Source organism: Falco peregrinus, chromosome 2, assembly GCF_023634155.1.
Source record: "Falco peregrinus isolate bFalPer1 chromosome 2, bFalPer1.pri, whole genome shotgun sequence".
Lineage (NCBI taxonomy): Eukaryota > Metazoa > Chordata > Aves > Falconiformes > Falconidae > Falco > Falco peregrinus.
Genome location: NC_073722.1, coordinates 24,602,065 through 24,623,123, shown reverse-complemented (window position 1 = coordinate 24,623,123; position 21,059 = coordinate 24,602,065). Strand labels below are relative to the sequence as shown.

At 46.2% G+C, this 21,059-nt stretch overlaps 1 protein-coding gene across 10 annotated transcripts in view; it reads right to left on the bottom strand.

Annotated features, from left to right (window-relative positions):
• Positions 1-21,059, bottom strand: part of SLC4A4 (solute carrier family 4 member 4) — a 236,799-nt gene that overhangs the window by 66,330 nt on the left and 149,410 nt on the right. For 5 of the 10 annotated variants that reach the window (XM_055797669.1, XM_055797671.1, XM_055797668.1 and 2 more), the window contains 3 exons: positions 19,642-19,821; positions 13,037-13,132; positions 7,503-7,579 (listed from right to left, as the gene is read on the bottom strand). In XM_055797669.1, the coding sequence (XP_055653644.1) occupies positions 7,503-7,579; positions 13,037-13,132; positions 19,642-19,821 (353 nt within the window). The remainder of the gene's footprint in view (positions 1-7,502; positions 7,580-13,036; positions 13,133-19,641; positions 19,822-21,059) is intronic. The other 5 variants (XM_055797673.1, XM_055797667.1, XM_055797674.1 and 2 more) reach the window with 3 other exon arrangements.

Here is a 21,059-nt window from a genome sequence, read left to right as displayed (position 1 = left end):
GAGAGAATGGAAAAGTAAGACTAGCGCTGGGCAGGCAGTGGTGGTACCTACACCAGCAGAGGAATGGGTGGTGAAGAGCCAGGCGGTCGGGAGCACAAAGCCAGCTTTCCAGATGTAGGCATAACCCACATGTAGAAGTGCTGCCAGTGTAGCCACACCAGTCGGCTGCGTGGAACCCCCCCGACCTCCTGGTGTACACAGCTCACACTCAGCAAAAGGATCACTTCTCATCAGTATGGGTCAGCCAGCTCGGTGGCTCCAGCTGGTGCAGCCTGTGGGTCTGCCACGTGGACTTGCAGCATGGCATAATTGCCCTGACAACCCCTCTGACCTGCAGATGAGCCTTTAATAAAAAGAAAATCAGACTGGAGCGTGGGATGCCACCAGCAATAAAGCGTGAAGTACGGGGATGCCACGGCGCAGACCTTCACCTGATCCCCAGCAGAGCAAACCGCTGCCCACCACTTCTCTTCCATAGCCCTGTTCTGGGCACCCTCTTCAACAAAGGCAGTACTTGCAAGCTGGCTGGAGTTCAGATAAGAGCAATCCAAACTACCAAGCAGCTGAGACATATAAATATATCAGAAAAGCTTATGTGCAGTAAATATACAGAAGATGTATAACTTGGCTAAGGTGCACTTCAACCAGCAGAAGCATCCGATCTTTTCTAACTCTATGTGGTTGAACGATCTACATGCACAAACACGCGTACATTCCCTTCACCTTCCCCAGGTCTGCTGGATAGCCCACCAGAAGCACCTGCTTTTTCTAGACCCATCTCTGCTGTGGACCAGATTAGCATAAACCACAAGGTTGTCTTTTTTTAACTGTTCAAGAAGAAAACGAACTTTATCCCACAGCCAAAACCAGGACATCAAGAAACCTTTGTTGGGTCTTTCAGTTTGGAATCAGATGGTGTCAGAGAAAAAGTTGAGCAAACAGCTCGCCCTTCAAGAGCAGGAGGAATTCTCCTGCCACAAGAAGTCCTGGTCTTTCAGACACCACTCTGGTACCACCGACGGATCTGGCAATAGAGAGCTCAGAGCCCAGGAGAGAGCAGGAAGCCCAGATGCTGATTTATTAATTGGAAAACAGAAAAGAGAAATAAATCATCCAAAAGTGCTGCTGCTTCTGCTTGTCTATCTCGCTGCAAATGACCAGTACATTAGCTGCAGCCAACGCCTCATAAAACAAGACAAATGAAGGCAAATCGCCTCTCCACACTGCTACCTCAGAACAGCGTTCTGCCAACAGAAACACAATGGAAGGGAACACCCCTCCTCTTCCCTAATTATCTTTAACAAACTGCCAAAACATTAAACAAGCCCAAAGCAAAAACATGATAAAACAGCAAAATCACAATTCGGTGGCCTTTACTGAAGCTATTTATCACCAGAGCGGTTTGAGCCAGGGCCTTGGCATCTTCTGCAAGATGCTCAGGACGCAGGAGAGGTCTCTTTTGCAATCTCAGTGTGACACGGCAGAAGGAATCAAGCCGTCATTCTCGCGGCAGAGAGGAGCCGCTTCACACAAAGTACCTGACTTCACTATTCATACATAATAAACCCTTGAATGACGCGCAGCTGTCTGGGTGCTCAGCACTGCTGGCAGATCAGAGAAGGGCAGCAGGAATGGATCAAACGCCTTTTGTTCAGCTGCAAGGCAAGCTTCCCACACAGGCTGGAGGCTGGAAGGGAAGACTTTCTTTGGAGCTCCCCTTCTTGTTTTTCAGTTGTCACACCTCCTGCAAGACAGCACGTTTATTGAGCAGTGAAATGCTGTCTTCCCCTCTTAACTTCTTCCCCCACAAACCTTCACCTCTTGCAGACACCATTAAATATCCCATTAGGGCTTTTTATCCCATGAGCTCAGTGGGGAACCTGGCAGGCGAAAAGCTTTGTTAAGGCTTTGGTGACCGCCAGCAGATCCCAATGCCCCAAAATAACAACAGAAGAGCAGACAGAGGCTGACCGTCTCTCCGTGAGCATACACATACTTTTGCTCAACCAGAAGTTGTGGCTTGCTGCTGCCTGCGGATGCTCTCTACAACCCATCCCATGCAGGCAAACACCGTACCGACAGCAGCACAGCCACTGCAGCAAAGCTTTGGCGCCTGCACGCTGTGTCACCACTGACGGTGACCAGCTTCTGTGCTATCCACATCAACAATAAACGACTGTCATATTAATTTCCCTTTCCAGACCGCCAGCTGTGACAACCAGGCTACCAAGAGCAGCCGCTATGTGCAGTCGAGGTCGCAGGCCGTGTGTTTTGTCTGTCGCCAGTGCATGAGATCCAAATCAATATTATTGATGCAACTTTTGCAATGAGTAATCTGCCATTAAAGATTTTCTGCAAAGCCTGCGTTTCGGTAATAGGTCTTTCTTCTTGTTTCATCTTTACAATCATTTGCTTTCCGTAAATTAAAGGGGAAAAAGAGTAACATGACATTTTTAATTTAGCAGACAACTCAACCTCACAAGTAACCCAGGACTTTATTACTTTCAGATTTTCGTGTCATTTTATGATTTCATGTGGTCTTGTTCCAATGGCAAAATTATTTCACCCAGTCTCAAATACAAGAAATGAATGACACAAAGCCAACGAATGCATGCTAACTCCACCATCTTCCATGAAGCATTATCTAAAGATGGTAATCATCACGTGTCTGTAAACACTTCACATCAAGAGGAGAAAGGGAGAATAAACAAACAGACATTTAAGTTACGACAAGATTTGTTCGGGTTTTTTTAGTGAACCGCAGTACACTGACATTGTTTTCAGAGGACAAGACGACCAAAAAACTTAAGGCAATGATCTTAAAATTATCAAAGAACAAGCCAACCACATAGGTCTTATCCGTTGACTACCTCCAACCCCAGCTCCAAGCAGCGCTTGCCCCAGCCTGTGTGCGGCTGTCCCATCAGGCAGGGCAGGAAGTAGATCCAGATGAAAGTTATGTATAAAAAATATATATAAAAATATATAAATGCTATCACAAAACTATTACTGCTAGGGCAGGCCATATGTAGAGAGCAAGGCCAATGGAGAACCTTTTGGAAAATCCCCATCCTTGAGTACAGCTGTGTGTCCCTGCTCCTCCCTCACCTCCCAGCCAGCGAACCTTTCCCCCTTCCCCTCTAGCTGACGGCTCTTCACCCTGGCAGGGAGGGGACGGGCAGCGCTTTTTCGGCTGATCCTTTGGAAAGAACCTGAGCGTCCTCTGTCCTTTCCTGACTCCAGCCTTTTCCCAAGAGGGAACCCAAGTTCATTTTCTTTGTGAAAGAGCTTAACGGTTACCCAGTAAGAAGATTAACTCTTACAAGTGTATTAAGAAGGCAAAGAGTAAGAGAAAAACAAAACATGATCAAAGCAAATCCAAAGTAAGCATACAACCACCCCTTCTCTCAGAGTTGAGGAACCAACCTCACAACACTTAATACAGGTAAATCTGAGCTCTATGTATGATTTTAATAAAACCATTATCTCTTGTTATTACCACCCATGTCAGTGTGTCTTGGGACCACTGCAAATACTGTTCCTTGTGCTCAGTGCTGTCTGTCTTCTAACTCATCTTTGCAACCTGTGAGAAAGCCACCGAGCTGAACGGGCAGGATATCCAACCACGTTCAGCATCTGTGTAGCAAAGCAAAGCTCGGCTCCTCGCTATACAGAGGTTTCAACCACAGGGAAGCTGAGGGTTCTGGTCTTGCTTCTCTGGATAGCTCACTGTTCCTCTGTCCCTGCAGGAGGCAAATCCCACCACCAGCACCTCCACCGTGCATTCACCTTTGAGCCGCCACCTCCACCATGCACCCACCACTGTGCATCTTTCCTGATTCCTCTGCAAGGCAAGCCCTTGCAAACCTCAAAGACAGCATCCTCTGGGAGGATTCTCTGACAGACCTTCAGGGAAAAGCTAAGCATATCCAGCGCTTCCTAGTACACTCCACTGCCATGCCCTCAGCTAGATCCCAAGCCATTTGAACACCTCTCTGTCCTGCTGGGACAGAAGCACCCACCTCAGCTGGATGCTGCCACGGCACAGACGTGTGGAAGCATAAATGCATCTGGTATGGAAGCATAAATGCATCTGTCCCAGCTTATGCCCCTTTACAGAGTTGTCTACGTTAGCAGGGCTTCTTCTGCAAGGCCACTGTCCAAGAGGCAACCAGCCCACCTGAAACCTGAACCAACTCTGCAATGTCAGCTCTCTGCAGGGACTGAAAAATAAGCTCAAGAGACCAGGCTCAACAACAAGCACCTCAAAGAAGTGCCTGTGTTGGGAGGGATCAATCTGGGCAAAAGGCCAGATTAGCTTTTTTTGAGGTCCTGGCTGCTTACTGCCCCTTAACTGGATTATCCAAAGAAACTCACCCCCAACCCGAGCCACTGAAAGCAGCCTGGTCCAGGTGACCATGCTCAAGCACTGCTGCCAGTGACAGGCCTGCTCCAGGAGGAGGAGAAGTGACCAAGCCTATTAGACAACATGCCAAAACCATGCCACGCTTCTGCATAGAGTATTCACTCCTCTTCTGACCTTCTCCAGGCTTGTTTTGCTGCCTCTAACCTCCAAGGCTATCCTTGTAAACCACCAGTGGTTGCAAACACAGAATGGAATGGAAAAATTCAGTACTCACTAGTGGTGAGGCAACTGCAGCATGCCAAGAGATCTGCTCCTCGTTTGGCTCCACAGAGAATGATCCCAAAGCATGAATTATCAGTCATACCACGGGAGGCACCAGTCTTCAACTTGGACCTTACAACATCAAGGGGAAAGGAGCAGGGAAGCCACAGGGGAATGCCACAGAGGAAAAAGTATGCGAGGGAACTGTTGCTAAGCAGAGACCAAGCATCTCTAGGATGGTGAAAGCTCAGTATCACTGAGGCCAGAGGATGGTAGCTGGGTAAGAGGACTTTCCCAGGTAGGCTGAAAGTACTGGAAGCTATGGCTGCTTCAAAACGTCACAGCTGCTTCCAGCTAGATGAGCGTACAGGGCAAGAGCTCTCCTAAGGCATGGCCCTGTGTTCCCTTCCACCCTGTCATGGGGGTGACAATCACAAAACCCACCCTGCCAACCTAAAAAACAGAGGTCTTGAGGTCGTACTGCAACTACAAAGCACTGGCCACTGGCACTGCTCCATGAAGAGAAAGATAGAGGCAGAAACAAAAAGAAATAAAAGGGTAAAATCTACTGAGGAGCACGTCACCATTTGAAGAGAGAGCATCCAGAACATCTACTTTAATTTTACTCAGGTGTCTTTCTGTCTAGTAAAAACCTACTGAAAAACAGACTGAAGGAGTATCCTGGCTACAATATCACCATACTATTAATTGCGCCATTCCAATTAGCATTATAGGTTGCAGAACTGGAAATTAAGGATGTAGGTAGGCAGGGAAGTTGCTGAAGGTATACAGAAGTTTGTTCAAAGCCTTTTTTCCTTGAAAACACAGGCAACACAACACTCGCCTTCATCTCTGCAAAACCAGCGAGCATAGGTCCCAGTCCTGCTCCAGACAACTGTTATAAACCAAGTGCAGCCCATTGCAGTTCTTAAACATACAAATCAATAAAAATCGCAATAGCCTCTTTCTCCAGCAGATGCATACCTCACTACATGGCCTCATTAACTGTCAAGCTTCCAGATGGGATACCAAAATTATGAAAGCCAGTCACTCTGCTGTCGAAGCACGAAAAGCTGTTCTCTTTCCAGCTCCTCTTGTTGTAACAGGATGCATTATTCCCTCGCCTCCTGTGTGGCATGCTAAGTTCTGCTCAGGAAAGTTGCCAGGCATCACCACAATTTCACAAACTTGATCAAGACAGGATCTGCAGTCGATCAGTAACGGAAATTGAGACCTAAGGTGGTTTCTCAAGCCAGCTTCAAAAGGTGGACAATACAAGGGTGCCATTGTGCAAAGTTCATCAGCAGGACACAGGCTAATTAACTAAGTGGTTTTTTGGAACTAGTTATTTTTCAAGTAATGGTTTTCACTATGAACAGTCAGGCTTTATCTACATTGAAAGTTAAAAACTTTGGAGGCACTTCCAAACTGGACTTATTAACAGATTTCACTATTAGCACGACAAAAACATCTATTTTTATACCCAATTTACACAAAAAGTCTATTATCTGTATGTGTCCAGAGACGTTTCAGCAGGAGAGGAAACTGCGACTCTTCGCACTACTGAGATCTACGAAGCCTGCTGCAATGTTCAGACTTGTTTTCTGCTAGTCTGTAAGACCCCAATTATAATGTGATTAAAAATATAAAACATAGCAGTCTGCCCAATGAAAAAAAGCTATTTTACAATACTACCCTCTCCCCAGGTGTGGCTGCGTACATGAAATGAAAGAACAGTTTTGCAACTGATACTGATGTACGCTACAACTCCAAATGACACCGAGATCAACGCAAAACACGTTGGCCACCTTCTCTTTCCATGAAAGTATATTTATTTACACAAATAAACTCACTTTTCTACATTGGTTAGGTTGCTGTGTCCCTTTAAGGCACATTTGCACTTACAGAAGATTGCAGCCAGCCATCATTTGAAGGACTAGAGTAATTCTCAGCTGGCCAGCATTACTGCGTTACCCAAATAATTTTCCAAAGTAACTCTCACTTGCATTCAGAATAACCATGGGACTAGAGAATGCTGAAAGACACGGGAAGAAAAAAAAAAGATTCTCTGAAAGAAACAGATTTGCTTTTAAAATAACCCACTTTTTGAACAAAGACAAAGGTTTTTTTGAAATCTGCACAGAGCCCTTATTCAGACACCCATTTTCTAAGAGTTGAAATAAACTCACTCTTACCCCTCAGACCCTTCAACTCGCAGACAGGACGAGAACAGGCACAAAGACAGCCCATATGATATACTGCAAACATTACCCTTGTCTAAGAAATCAGTCAAATTTGTGGAAAAATGGTGCTAAAGGCTAAATGTTAACTTTATCACTGATCTCCATTTCGGAGCTGTTCTCCCACGGTTATCTGCAGCACAGCTGCCTCTCTGAAGTGACGCGCAGTTGCACAGGGTGAGGCAGCATCTTCTATCCCATCAGCTGCCGCTGTAGGGACATGACCCCTCGAATCCTCCTGATCTACCCAACGGCTCTTGTGAATTCACGCCCTGGCATGCTGTAGGACCTCTGCTCCTCTCCAAAGCCTTGCTGTATCCCCTGAAGATGCTCTTCCCAGAAGGAAGAAGATCTGCAGTACATCAGTATCTGGGTACTTTCCCTCCTTGCTCATGGGTATCAGCAAATTGTCATGTACATGGCAAGACTTGCTTCAGGTCTGGCAAAAGTTTAACCCGCAGTTTTCAAGGGCTGGTGCTTCGGAAGTGGAGGATCCAGCCACAGGATCCAAAACTACTCTACTCACCTCATTCACCCTCTTCTTGCACATTAGTTTTATAGTACGGAGCCTCTTTCCCCAATATCCAGCTCCCAGCCGTATGCATCACCAAGCAAAGTCTGAATCTGCAGCTTACCTGATCCTTCTCAGGCTTGTCAGAGATGTCATTCAGACTGGTGGAAGTCAGGTTTCTGTGAGTCATGGCTGGGCTGCCTGTAAGAACAATGTCAACACCAATTAAAGCACCTGTTTTGATCCAGTCAGAAGAACACAGAGGCTCAGGCTACAGCAACACCTTTCCTTGCACAAGGGAGGCTGACGTGGGGAATTTCAGACCCTGAGAGGCTGCTTTCTGTGACCTTATGTGGCACATGGGAAATTAAGATGCTAACGCTCCATCATCCCTGACCCTAGCATTCCCGTGACTCTTGGCATGGCAAAAGAGCCCAAGGACTTTCCATAATCCCTACCTGCAGGACAAAAAGTGAATCACCAACAGGCTGCTGACACCAGAGTTGCTGGTCACCCAGGACCCCAGTCACAAACCTGTCCCTCAACAGGGCTGCGACTCTTGTGGTCACTCTGACCTGCAAACTCCTCACCTCAGCTCTCCTACATAGACAGCATCTGCCCATCACTCCACAGCATCCCACACTTCCATATGCAGCTCCCGTGGCCAGGGAGGTGGGCAGCTCTTGGTCCTTTGAGGTTTTTATTATTTTTTATTATTATATAAGTTTAATAAAAAATAAATATACTTTGATATGTATTTTATTACTATCTAGGTTTCTTCAAAAGTAAGCTTATTAATTAAGCTCACAAACTTCAAGCATTTCATTAATTAAAACAATGTCTGCACTGCATTGGTAGGCCAAAAGTCACCAACTCCTGACACCAAATACGCCAGAGAGACGAAAAAAAAGCCCAAAGAGCTGAAGCAGTTCACCTTCATTTTTTTTTCGAAGATCAACTACTTGTCTGTTCCCCTGACACGCTGGCACTCGAGCACCGCGGCGCAGCTGGGAGGGAGCTGCCTGCTCCCCTCGGGGCTGCTCATCTACATACTCATGCGTTCTCAGAGATGGGCAGAACATACAGAAATCATTCTAAAGAACTTGGAGAAAAGCTCTGTAATTTCAGAATTCAGTTGTACAATCCCACTAAAAGCATTTGTAGTTAAAACTGAAGAAGCCCAAAGTAGCCGTAATTGTAAACGAAGAAAAATAATTTAATTTTTTTAAGGAAAAAAAAAAAAGAAGAGAAACTCCTGGGACGGATACGGTATCATAAAGCACAGTGGTCAGTAGCATTTTTTTTTTTTGTAATTATTCTGAAATATTCCCATCCCTTCTCACCCATGCTCACAGGAACCAGAAGCACAGCAGCAGGAACTGGCAGCACAGAGTTTCTGACCATGAACATAACCGGGAAGACCGAGAATACTCAGAAAGAAATGGCACTGAGGCATTTCCCAACTTTGGTTATGTTTTGAGGCAATATCAATTAAACTTCTGCTTTAGTATTCATACCAAAACGAAAGTCTGAGTTTTCAGTGATCATCAGCTCCCAGTGCAAGCAAGCTCTATAATAAATCAGCATACTGAGCGAAGGAAAAAAATGGAAAAGGAAAAAAAATACAAGACTGCGAAGAAAGAGATCTGGACTCCCAGCCTTGGGTTTTCTTTACAACATATTCGATGTATGTGGAGATAGGCTCTTGTGAGCCATTTGTGATCACAATATACTGGTTGTGTGTTCTTGCTACCTCCAGGAATGTCAACACAGCAAAAGCCAAGCACAATTAGATAAATTAGTGATTATAAAAGGGGCATCCCCAGCTTTTCCTCTTCCTGCTGTTATTGCTGGCCAGATTTAAGACCCCACCTATCTCTAAAAAGTTTTTACAAATACATTTACTCATAGAGTGAGAAATGCTGCCTGGAAGACTGGTTTAAGCTGCACGTATTAGTAACCATTCTCCTAATTAATTACTAGCAAGCCAGACTAAGAAACACCTGCAAATTTTGATTCAATGTTTGTTATGAATCTGTCAGTAGGACATAAACACATCAACAAAACAGGAAAAAAGTGATCAGACTTGCTCATGTATGTTGTACCTGTCGCATGGTATAGACATTACTTTGTTCATAACACCTTCTGTGATATGAATATTTAATAAGTATTTCTATTTGGTAAAAAGGAAAGCTGGAGAAAAAAAAAACAAAACCCAAAATAAACCCAGGTTGTTGTAATCCTGAAGCCCATTACTGAAACCCAGGGCTCCTTTTTCTTGTATGGTGCAATTAATTATCTTTTAAAGGTTGCACAGACACTGCCAATTCTGGGACATCTTTGACAAGTGTATGACACACCCATAAATTAAAGACTGAGGCTCGATCCAGAGATACACATGGCTGCTTTGCAACTCTTGAGTTGGTCATATCAAGTAAAGAATAGAGAAGCACTTTCTTTCAAATGCAAAGCCTGTTCACAATGACAATTAGTGTCACGCAGCTCAGGGAGTCCATGCAAAGTCTCTATCAGCTTCCACCACCTGAGCGCTACCAACTGTGAGAAATTAAACAAGAAAGTCTTTGGCAGATTTAAACAGATCTGGAGAAGTTCAAAGACTGCAGAGACGGGAAAACCGGCAGGCTGCTCTCTGAGCTGGGTATGCCACCCTGACCATGGCCAGCTAGTGGCTTTGGGAGAGCTGTTGTTCTGCTGTGGACCATGGGACACTGTCACACAGATTGATCTCCTCTTGTTCAAGCCTCATCATGACACCTCCAAGTCCTGGCACAGCTAATGGCTCCAATTGAGAAGGAACTAAGTATGACTTCGAAAAAGCTTTGAGGAAGGGCAGAAAATACTAATGATTTTACTTGCTACAGTTGTTCAATGCTTCTTCAATGCCTTCTATTCAGAAGAGCTGCACTATGTAGCTGTGGAGAAAGGCATCTGCTGAAGGTACCCCCTTCATTTTCTGCAGACTGCTTTGGTGGTCTCCCATATCTCTGGGTTCAGTTTTGGAGTAAATAGACTAAAATCAGGGCCCACAGCTTTCACAGCTGGTGTTTTCCCAAATTACAACATCTGTTTCCTTTGTTTACTAGATCTCCAAGGCTGTATGTTTCTTAGGAGGTAATTACCCTTCTCTTTCTAGGGGAAGCAGCTAATGACTGCATCGCTTCTTCCTAGCAGCCTCTTTCTCCCAACACAATCAGCACAACCACATCAAACTCACAACAGCTCTTCTCAAGGCATCCCATATTTATTCCAGGCCTGGAGAGCCCCGTGTGCCAAAACATTTGTCTGCCTTTTCCAGTTTCTACCCTTGACTTCATAAACACCACACTTCCCCACACACCTGCCCTTGACTATACGCTAAAACCACCACAGCCACAGCAGCACTCCAAGGCTGAACAAGGACAAGTGCGTGGAGCCTAGAAGGGAGGGACATCAGACAAAACCCTGTATGACAAGAAGCATGAACCTCCGGACAGAAGGCTCTCAGGACACTCCTTCTGTCACAGTTAAAGCACTTTGGATGAGGCATGTCCCCTCCTGCCCAGGAAGGAAGACCTGACCCTGGGAAGCATGCAAGCCACCCCCGTGCTCATTTCTGAGCATTATCCCACAAAAAGCTGTGAGCATGTCAGTCATAGCTCCAGCTTCTTGGCACAATGCACAGACCTTATTCACTCCTTTTTCCATCATCAGACTGGCCTTGCATTCAGAGATCTGAGCACCAAAACTTTACAACGTACTTTTTGTTCTTCACAGGTAGAAAGCATCTCATAACGCCAATTTAAACAGGGCTCTCACAGACTAAGATGATTCCTATCTCCATCTCCTTGCAAGAAACTGTACACTTAAAGCTGACAGCCAAAACCTCTTGAACACATAGCATGACTACTCTCCCCTGAAGTCTGGTGTCTGTACGTATCATCTTTTGAAGATGCCCTAACAAGGTCCTCAAGTTCAGACTAGTCCCACTCAGTACTGACTCGGATGATCTCTAGAACACCAACTGGAAACCACAAGCTTCATCTTTTCCCAGCTTTGCTGACCTAAGCAACTTGACAGTATCCCAGTCCATGTTTAGAAGTTTTCCCCTAATCCCTGAACTTATCCTGACTGCCAAGCAAAGTCACTCACAGAAAAACACTGCTAGAAGTGCAAGATGCAACATGTGCAACGTTGGCTCAAAAGCCATTTGGTTTTGTGGATACTGCAGCCCAAATCTGTACACCCTAAGCCTCTTCCGATACAGGTTCCTAACGGCTGTCCACCGTTGAAGTCCCAAAGCCAGGAAGGACACGTCCAATATTCTTGGGTTTTGTGTTTGTCTAACAAGCCTGCTCATAAGAGCAACCCTCTGGAGCAGACTCAGCCATCTGGGGGTTACAGTGACACAAGGCCACCTCAGTCTCTGGGGTGAGCCTAGCAATACTGCTTCGGAACCAGAGACCTGGGGGGCTGGGGAGAGAAAAAACCCAACCTTAAAAATCTGGGAGTCCTCAGGTGAGCAGCTTCTCTGAATCACAAGGAAATAATGGAGCAGAAGTAAGCAACAAGCCTCTCAGCCCACAGGCTCTCTGAGCCCTGAGCAAACTAGGGGAGTAAAAAGTTTCTGCTGCCGAGACCTCAGCCAAGACTTTGGCACGTGATGTTCACCCTTACACAGTTTGCAAACCGAGGATAATTCCCTGATTCAGGCCTAATTGAACAGGCTTCCCGGGGAAGTGGTGGCATCACCATCCCTGGAGGTGTTTAAAAAATGCCCAAGTGTGGTGCTTGGGGACATGGTTTAGTGGTGGGCTGGGCAGTGCTGGGTTAGCAGTTGGACTTGATGATCATAAAGGTCTTTTCCAACCTAAACGATTCGGTGACTAATCTACATGACTGTCTCTCTGGCAAAGGTGATGCAAGCCTCTCCTTGGCTGTGCTCAGCCAAGTACCGGTGCAAGAAGTAAGGTGGGCAATCCAAACCCCTCCCAGCACCCTACTAAAAGGCTCAATAGTCATCTTTCACCGGGAATATCCTGAAATTCCTGTAGATTGCTATGGCCCTAAAGAACACCTCTGTGCTGTTAGTGCAGTAATCAGACATCAGTGTAGTAAACATGTAGATGTCACGTGTAGTAGTTGCCATCAGATGAGTGATGTTTTACAAAGGATAATCAGAGAGAAGCGAGGCCTGAGAAAAGTCCATCACCAAGAGAGAAAGCTGACAGGACATGCTAGCTGTGTTTTTTTATTTAATTTATAAAGAAATTAAAATATTTAAGCTCGTTACATTTATAATACTGCATTGGTGGCAAAATTCATGAAGTGCTTTTCAGAGTCAAAGGATCCTTCAATAGGTGGAAGAAATGTCACTCGGTGGCTTTGCAGGGAGCCCACCGCCTGACGGGGAGTGCAGGCTGACCTACCTGTTTCATCCCAGATGACAAAAAAGAAGCAAAACAGAGTGAAAGAGAGCAGCAGGAGGGGACAGTGGGGATAACATGGACAGCCAGAGCAGCAGCCGTTCCGCAAGGAACGCACCTGCAACCTTCCCACTGTTAACGCAGCAGCAAGCGTTAGGAGACCCGCTTGGTGCGAGTTCCCCTTCCTCTGCCTCTCGCCGCCGCCCGCCCGCCCACATCCCTGCCCGGGACTTACTGAGCCATCCCACGCTGGGGCTGCGCTGCACTCGGATTTCATCATCCAACGTGCGGGTTGCTAGACAGGGCACGGAGCTCTCGAGTGGGCTGCGTGCTTGTGTGGCGCAAGCAGGAGACAGTAGCAGCAGCAAAGAGGAGGAAAAGAGCAAAGTTGAAAAGTCAAAGAAAGAAAAAAACAACAAAATGCAAGAAAGAAACGCTCACACAATTGCACAAGCAAGCCAGGTAGGAGACAGAGCGTTGGAACAGTCGCCGTTACACACAAGTGCATCTCTACAGAGTTTAGTGACCAGAGTGGTAAGCCCACTCAGGTGGAGCATGATACCTCCTCCATAGCTCCACTTTTCAGCATTCACTTGGCAGATCTGGAGCCAATCTTCCCCTCCTGGTGTCTCAAATTCAGGCACCTTCGAAGCGGATTTCAAGCACCTAAGGCAGCTGCAGCGTTAATCATGCTGAGCGGTCCCAAGCTGCGGTGTGGGCAGTAAGAACAGCAGACACACAGTGCTTTTGAAATAAAAAAAACAGGTCACGTCCCTGTAGGAGCCCACTCTGAGCACCCTGACCATGCATGCACCATGCACAGCAATTTGGGCTTGGAAGCATGTACCTCAGTCTGCAATGCTTCAAATAATGCAAACAGCTAAACACATTGGTGGTGTTTTTACCAAGTATTCCTTGGAAAAATATCTCATTTCAGACTTAAACATCTTTCCTCCTGTGCTGGTATTACTCAGCTGATGCCATCATTCAACTCTCTAAAGGGACTGGGGATGCAGCTTGGATGAAAAATGCTGAACTGAATAAAGCTGAACTCTTAACATAGAATAAAAACTTTAGAGGAGGGAAGTTTTCATCTGCTAGCCTTCCTTCTCTCAGCACATCAGCCAACGCGTTGCAGACAGCCAAGGTGTTGGGGCAACTCAAATGTTTCCCAACAACACTGTCGGCACAGCAAAAACAAATATTGTTCATGAGGTGTTTGGGCAGCACAGCCACCACCCGCCTGGTGATGGGGAGCATGCCATTACTTACGGTGGTTAAACACTCACACTTCAAACACATCACGGTTTTCTACAGCCTCTGCCAGCTTGGTTTTAGTATGATTCGACCACTTCTCTTCAACGCTTTCGCCACAGGCTCTCACAGGCGTTAAATTATACAAAACGCTGGCAGGCAGGAAGCTTTTAAACAAAAACATCAACAGGGCACAGCAAATGTCACCCCCAAAGCACCGGTGAACACTGAGCAGGCAGTCCTCAGGCACCTGCGTAAGGAACGGTGGCCGCGGTTCCCGTTTTATACAGTGGCAACCCCACGGCAGACCTGCGTTACCACCCGAAGGTGTGCCAGCTGGGCAAGGGCTGCCGGAGAGCTGCTAGCGCATACGTTATTTAGTGCAGGGCTTCACGGCAAGTGTGGTACCCTGTGCCAGGAAAGGACACAAAGAACTCTTAGAAAGCTGGTCAACAAACCAAGGTGAGCAAAAAACCAAAAAAAACCCCAAACCTGTCAAAAAACCCTGCAGGAGTTCCAATTGAAATGTAAAAGCGAAATGTCCTTGCTGAACACTTTGAACAGCTCAACCTTCTACAAATAAAAGAAACAAAAGGGGCGGTGCCTTTGTAAGGTAACTTCGAGTAATTACTCAGTGCAGCTTTGCCTGTTCAGCTTTTTGATAATCATCTTTTTTCCCACTGAACAGACAGCAAAGGAGTGCTTTAATTGTTCCTCCTCCATCCGATGTCATGTAAGGAACTACCGTCTTTTGCCCATCTGGCTTTCCCAAGAGCAAAAAGGTTTCTGAGAAATCATTCTCCCACAAGCATGATCCAAATATCAATCTTTATGATGTGGTGATGAATAAAAGTAATTCAGCGCACACCTTAGCCACTCAAAAGTTGCATGTTTCTGCCCGTCTGCTGGCTACTGAGTCTTAGCTGCAAAAAGAGCGGTGAAATGGAAGAAGGGGTTGGGGGATGACGTGCTACCGGGGACCACAGAGCCACAGAGCCATCCCTGCCGAGGTCTGCGAGGGCAGAAGGAGCAGCTGGAGACACTCCAGGATCAGCCCCAGCAGCGGCAGGGCAGGAGGTAAAGCACCGTTTCTGAATTTCATAAAAAACACAGAGGGCTCAGTCGCCTCAGAAGGTGGAAGTAAGAACACGGAATATAGCCACAGTCCAGGGTGCTTTGCAGAGAAATCCCCAGCAACACACAACGAATTGAAAATGCACTCACATTCACAGTCAAGGTCCTAGCGACTTCTGCTTGTTTACCTTTTTTCCTGCTTTACGCATGAAGAATATCTTGAGACACATTCAGAATTTTTAATTATGATTAAATGTAATACCAGAACAGAAGTTGATACAAGCTTATCATGAAGCTACTGAGAAAGGCATAGAAAATTTTAGAGACCCTAAGACCTAGTTACCTAAGTGCTCCAAAATAAGTGAGACACAGGCACCTCAGTATCTCCAAGAACCACGGCCCAGGGGATATTTCCAGATTTCAGAACTAACAAATACCTTTGAAGAAATTTGTCATTATGTAATATGGGGTTTAAGCCTAACTGTCCTGGGGGGGTAAAAAAAAAAAAAATAAATAAATAAAAAGGAAAATCATGGGCAGAATCCATGCTAATGATAATGACATTACGCTAAAGTCCTGCCAAAATAAATGTTTTTTAAAGTAATTTAATACGATTAGGCACCTATCAAAATTGTAGGTTCCAAATCAGTTGTGATTGCCCAGCAAGAACCAGTAAGTTGCATAATATTTTTTACACACAACCTACAGCAGGGTCTGGTTCAGCTTCAGCAGAGACGGTCTCGTTAACAACCCTTAATGAATGCACAATAACTGTGCTCATTACACGAGCAGGGTGCTTTGTAATTTACATCAGTGCCTTTTATGGGTAAACTGGAGAAGTTCCCCCATGCAACACCGGCAGTAAATGTCAGTTGAGCAGAAAGCCAAGCTGCTTCCCAGCTACATCAGCCTGTAAGGTTCTTGTGCGGAGGGGCGGAGTAAGCCACGCGCAGACGGGCTGCCGGCCATTCCCATCAACCTGGGGGCAGCATGAATATTGGATGGAAGTTTCACTGACGCCGAAATGAAAGGTAGACACTGAACAGAAATACCTACCTGGAAAGAAACTCTAGGGAAGTTTATGAGTGCTTGGGGGCTGGTGGCACTTTCATTACTGTCATTAACCATGTTGAGAGACAGCTGCACTCCTGCTGGCTTCATTAAATTTTTATCTGTCTAAAGGACAAATTCTGCCTTCAGAAGCACAGGAAAGGCACTCATTGAATTCCAAGGAGCATGGTATAACTCAATCAAATACATTCTGGAGTTACCTTTTCAGTAAAGTGTAAATAATAAATAATACAACAACTTTTCATGAAGTATTTCCCTTTGCATCTAAGTCTCTCCTTCCTTTAAATCTCAAAGCACTTGAAGTGTCACGGAACATAATGCATTATATATTCTCGTAACACAAAAACATCCCAGGTGGGGAAACAGAGGCAAAACAACATGAAAGGAGTGGCTGAAGGTCAGCCAGTGGGCTGCACAGAGTCGGGAAAGCATTTCCTGAGACTCAGTCCAAATGAGACAGGACCTGCGCACCGCCTCCAAATAAGAAAGGAATGAAGTCACCCAGGGTCCAAGTAAAGGATGCCCTTAGCCATGAAAAACAAGCAGGGCCCTGAGTGGGAACGGAGATGAACGCCCTTTGTCAGCATCAGCCTTCCCAGAATAAGCACGCTATTATTTTCTCTTTAAGCAGCCCTGCAAGCCTAGCGCTGCACAGCGAAGAGACAGGGCTCACCGTCCGAGGTAGCGTTAAACAATACACTCAGCGTGTGTACTATAGTTAAGATACAGTTAAATAATAATAACTATAAATAATAATAGCTATACCATCCAAGGTATAGTTAAATAACACACCGAGCATGTGTATTAGAGGAGTTGAGGTACAGTTAAATAATAACAACTATAAATAATAATAGCTATACCGTCCAACATATGGTTAAATAATACACTGAGCAGGATTTACCTTCAAACCCCTTAAGTAAGTTTTAATTTGCCTTTAAAACCCTGAGGTTTTGATGGCTCCTCAAGGAATGACTTGAACTGCAGAAAGGAAGAATTTGACATTCACCAGCTGCTGGAAAAAAGAGGCGGCTGTTACAAGCATATGGTGCAGGGGAAAAAAGGTGCAAACCAGAGGTGGAAGGTGGTGTACACTGCTAACAGAACCCGTTTTAACCCCTTCGGTTATGACCCTTGCTGTGTCCAAAAGGAGGGACTAACCATAGCAATGCCCTACAGTTAGCCCTGAAGGTTTCTTTATATTTCTGCGCCTTAGGAACTCACCAGGACAGGTACTCAGAACAAAACACTAAACTTGGTGAATTGTTCGGCTGTAAGGTAGGACAAAAGCCTGGCGCTGCCCAGAGACAGCGGCACTCCCCGCAGGCAGGAGCCCAGCCGCTCGCCTCCCAGGCGGTAGGAGCGTGGTTAGCTCTGCCTGGGGAGCCCAGCCTGGCACGCCTCTCTGTGTGATCAGGACCCTCGGTGTCACAGCGCCTACCTGCAGGAAGGGGGGGTTGGGGCTGAAGCCCAGAACTAAGGGCATCCCCTACACCGCGCACAAGGCGACCAAAGCACCCAAGCAACACGTGCTAGAGACGTGTCCGTCTTCGGTTTTGCCTCCCATACAGCGTGGCTACGGTTCAGGATCCTTCTCCTCAAAGCAAACCTGCTCACCTTTTCAAAGCTCCAGAAAGCGCAGTAGTCACGGAGGTGGTAACTGGTACCTACAGACACCACTGCAGACAGTGCTTATGCATTTCACCTGCAACAGCCGTTGCCTTCTTTTAACAGAAAGCAGACACCTCCCATACAAACCAGCGGGAAGGACACAATGTAAAGCCCCAGGGAGCATCATTTCTTAATCCCAACTGAAAACAACCACATGCTGGGTGCCCAGTCCCGACATGACTGAGGCATGCTCCAGGGGCCTGAAGTGCCTGGCTGATGTAAGGGCAAAAATCCTGCCGATTTTATGCCAGAAGTTAACGGGCAAAGAGCAGGGGGGCTTGAGGAGTACCAGTTTAGCTAGAGCTCCTGAACACCGCCTCTCTGGGATCCGACCCTCCTCAGGCACTCCTACACGTGTACGTTACCCAATGTGCAAGGCATCAGCTCAAGGCTTGTGGGAATTCAGAGAACAAAAGCAAAGCTTGGTGATGCCCAGAAGGTCCCTTCCCCTCCCTGCAGCGTGCTCTGGAAGAGGTTCCCGTTTTCAGCACATATCGCCCATCTCAGCTGGCCACACTGAGCTCCTTCCCCACAACAGGAATTTCTTTACAGTGCTCTCCGAAGCACAGTCCCTCTCTTTGCTCCACTGGACTCCTGCAGGGATATTCACCAAAAAGCTGCACACCCAGGACGTCCCCTTGATTCACGTTACTGCGCCTCTGTGTTATTCACTTAGTCACTGCGTTATCAAGGCACTTGTATGGGACAAGATGCATCATCAAGAGCAATAAATATTCTTCACATGCACACGCACACACACCCCTGCTGCAAAATCAAAGGATGATTAAAAAGTAGGAATTATTAATAAAGTATGATAATAGGTTAGGGAGGAATGTTAGGGTGAGTTTTGGAAGCAGAACACAGAAAGCTAAGAGGCCTTAAATGTAGCAAGAAGGAAATAATTTCTTTGCTTGCTTTCATTTCTGGGTGAAACTTCTGAAATTTTTAAACGGCAACTTTTAGACAAATTTCCAGATGGCAACAGGAGGCAGCTTGACAGAACTCCAAGAGATGACAATAGGCTGAAAACTTCCCTTCTTTGATTACCACCAGTAAGACGACTGCAAACACCTATGTACGGGTAAGTACAGAGACATTGCCAAGGCCTCTATAGCTGTCTGCACCCAGGCGCACACGCACACGGATAGACACCACTACGAGCACGGCACTAGCTACGTCACCACTTTCAGAGACAGATCCACGACATACACCACAAAACAATCTTAGGACGAATAAAGCAAGATGAAAATCAGCTTTACCCACACTGGACACTGATTGTATGGCAATAAAATGCAAGCTAGATGTTACTATCACGTAAATTTTGACTAGGAGTGCCATCGACACCATCTGTTACAGAAATCGAACGCGCATGAAAGCTTCGTCTCTGCCCAAGCATTTCAGATGATCGGCCTTTTAGGTTCAGGCACGGTTGGATTTTTTTTGCAAATCTCTTTCCTACCGTCGTTCCTGCATCCCCTCCCACACGCAGGCTGCAAGAGCATTTCTCTGCTCTCCCCTGCGCCTCCTGCAGCCTGCCACCTGCCTGCCACCTCCCCTCCTCTCCCACTCAGTCCAGTGAAGATACGGTTAGAGCGACGTGCCACGGCCAAAGCAGCCTCCAGAGCCCACCGCTGACATGTCATCAGCATGGGTCTCGCTACGCTAATTGTGGGTTAGAAAAGCATCGTCAAGGCAACGCAGTTAGTTTTTGGCGGGCAGGTTGGGTGGGTTGCTTTAGAAGGGAAGGCTATAGCCAGTTAGCCTCTGCATTACCATTATCGGGGTTGGTAAACATCCTACTTGCACTGGAGACGGTCTTTCCAATGTCAGCCAGGGAGCGCAGGTTGGACTTCTTGGTCTGGTGCCGGTGCTTCCTGAGCAGCGTGTAGGTGACTTTGTCCTTCAGGTCTGATTTCAAAAGCCCCGTCTCGATCTGATTGTCAACGATCATTTCTGTCGCACGCAAGGGTGAGGGAGAGGAGAGGACCATTAATCACAAGGCACAAAACTCAACTGCACCGAGGGAGAGCGGGGTATAAGGATCGTTTTCACCCTATCTTTTTGAAGGCTTTCCTTCCCCACCTCAAAATCACCACTACATTTCGCCATTTTACTTTTGATGGGCATCTCTTATAGACATTTCTTTTGAAATGGGACATAAGCATTTCCATCCAGCAAAAAAACATCAGCCACCGACACATACCTATTGTAACGAGGCTCCCTTCTGTTATTTTCACACAGGCTGCTGAGACTATTTCAAATCACCTACAGATGCAAGCCATCTACCAGGGTAAGATGGTTCTCAGTTCAGAAAGGGAATCTGCTCTGACCCTGTATTTTTGTGAAGAAGCTACAACTACTTTGCGAGTTCCAGTATGCTCCCAAAAATAACACAGTAAAACTTCTATCGGATCCAACACGGCCCGAGTTCACCCCACAGGCTCCCAGTAAAACCTAATCTAATGATATGAAAAAGTCCTGGAGATGAGCAACTAATTAAATCACTCACTCTCCAGACTGAAGTAAAATGACGGCAACTACAAAAGGCAGAACTTGCTCCAATTGTCACAGGACGTATTATGTGGCTTTGCCTTTATCTGAATCAGCAGGAAAAAAGGCTCCCATCCCACTGCAAAGGCTGCTCACTTTCCATCAATCCTCTCCTTCCTGCTCCCCTGTCTCAGAGGAGAAGGGACGGGGGAGTAGCCAGATTTATTAAGAATCTCTATTGTGCATTAAATCTCCCATTAAGTTGTTCCCTTGATTACTTCAGTTAACATGCTGTCCCCCGGGGGGAAGTGGCAGCTCTTATTTGTCTAGTGGTAACTTTTATTTGTGCTAATAATAAAAGTTATGGGAAAGGGGAGGCAGAACATGCATCACATTTGCTAACTCGGTGAGTCAGAAAGTCGTCCTCTATATGCTGCCCAAGAATTAATGCCTCTTCACATCACAGGGGAAAAAAGCCTAGTTCTTCCACCCAACTCAGAAAAGGACCATTATATGCACGTAGGTGCAGTTACACTAAACATTTGGCAAAAGGTTTATTTTTCTACAGCGCCGTTTTTCTGCAAGCTTTTGCTCCTCCTATTTTTTTAGTGATTTTTGGAATACTTCCTTCAGTCTGTCTTCATCAAGTTCATCCTTCTCTGCAAGTGTTTCTTCCCTTCCATGTTTCTGATACAACACAA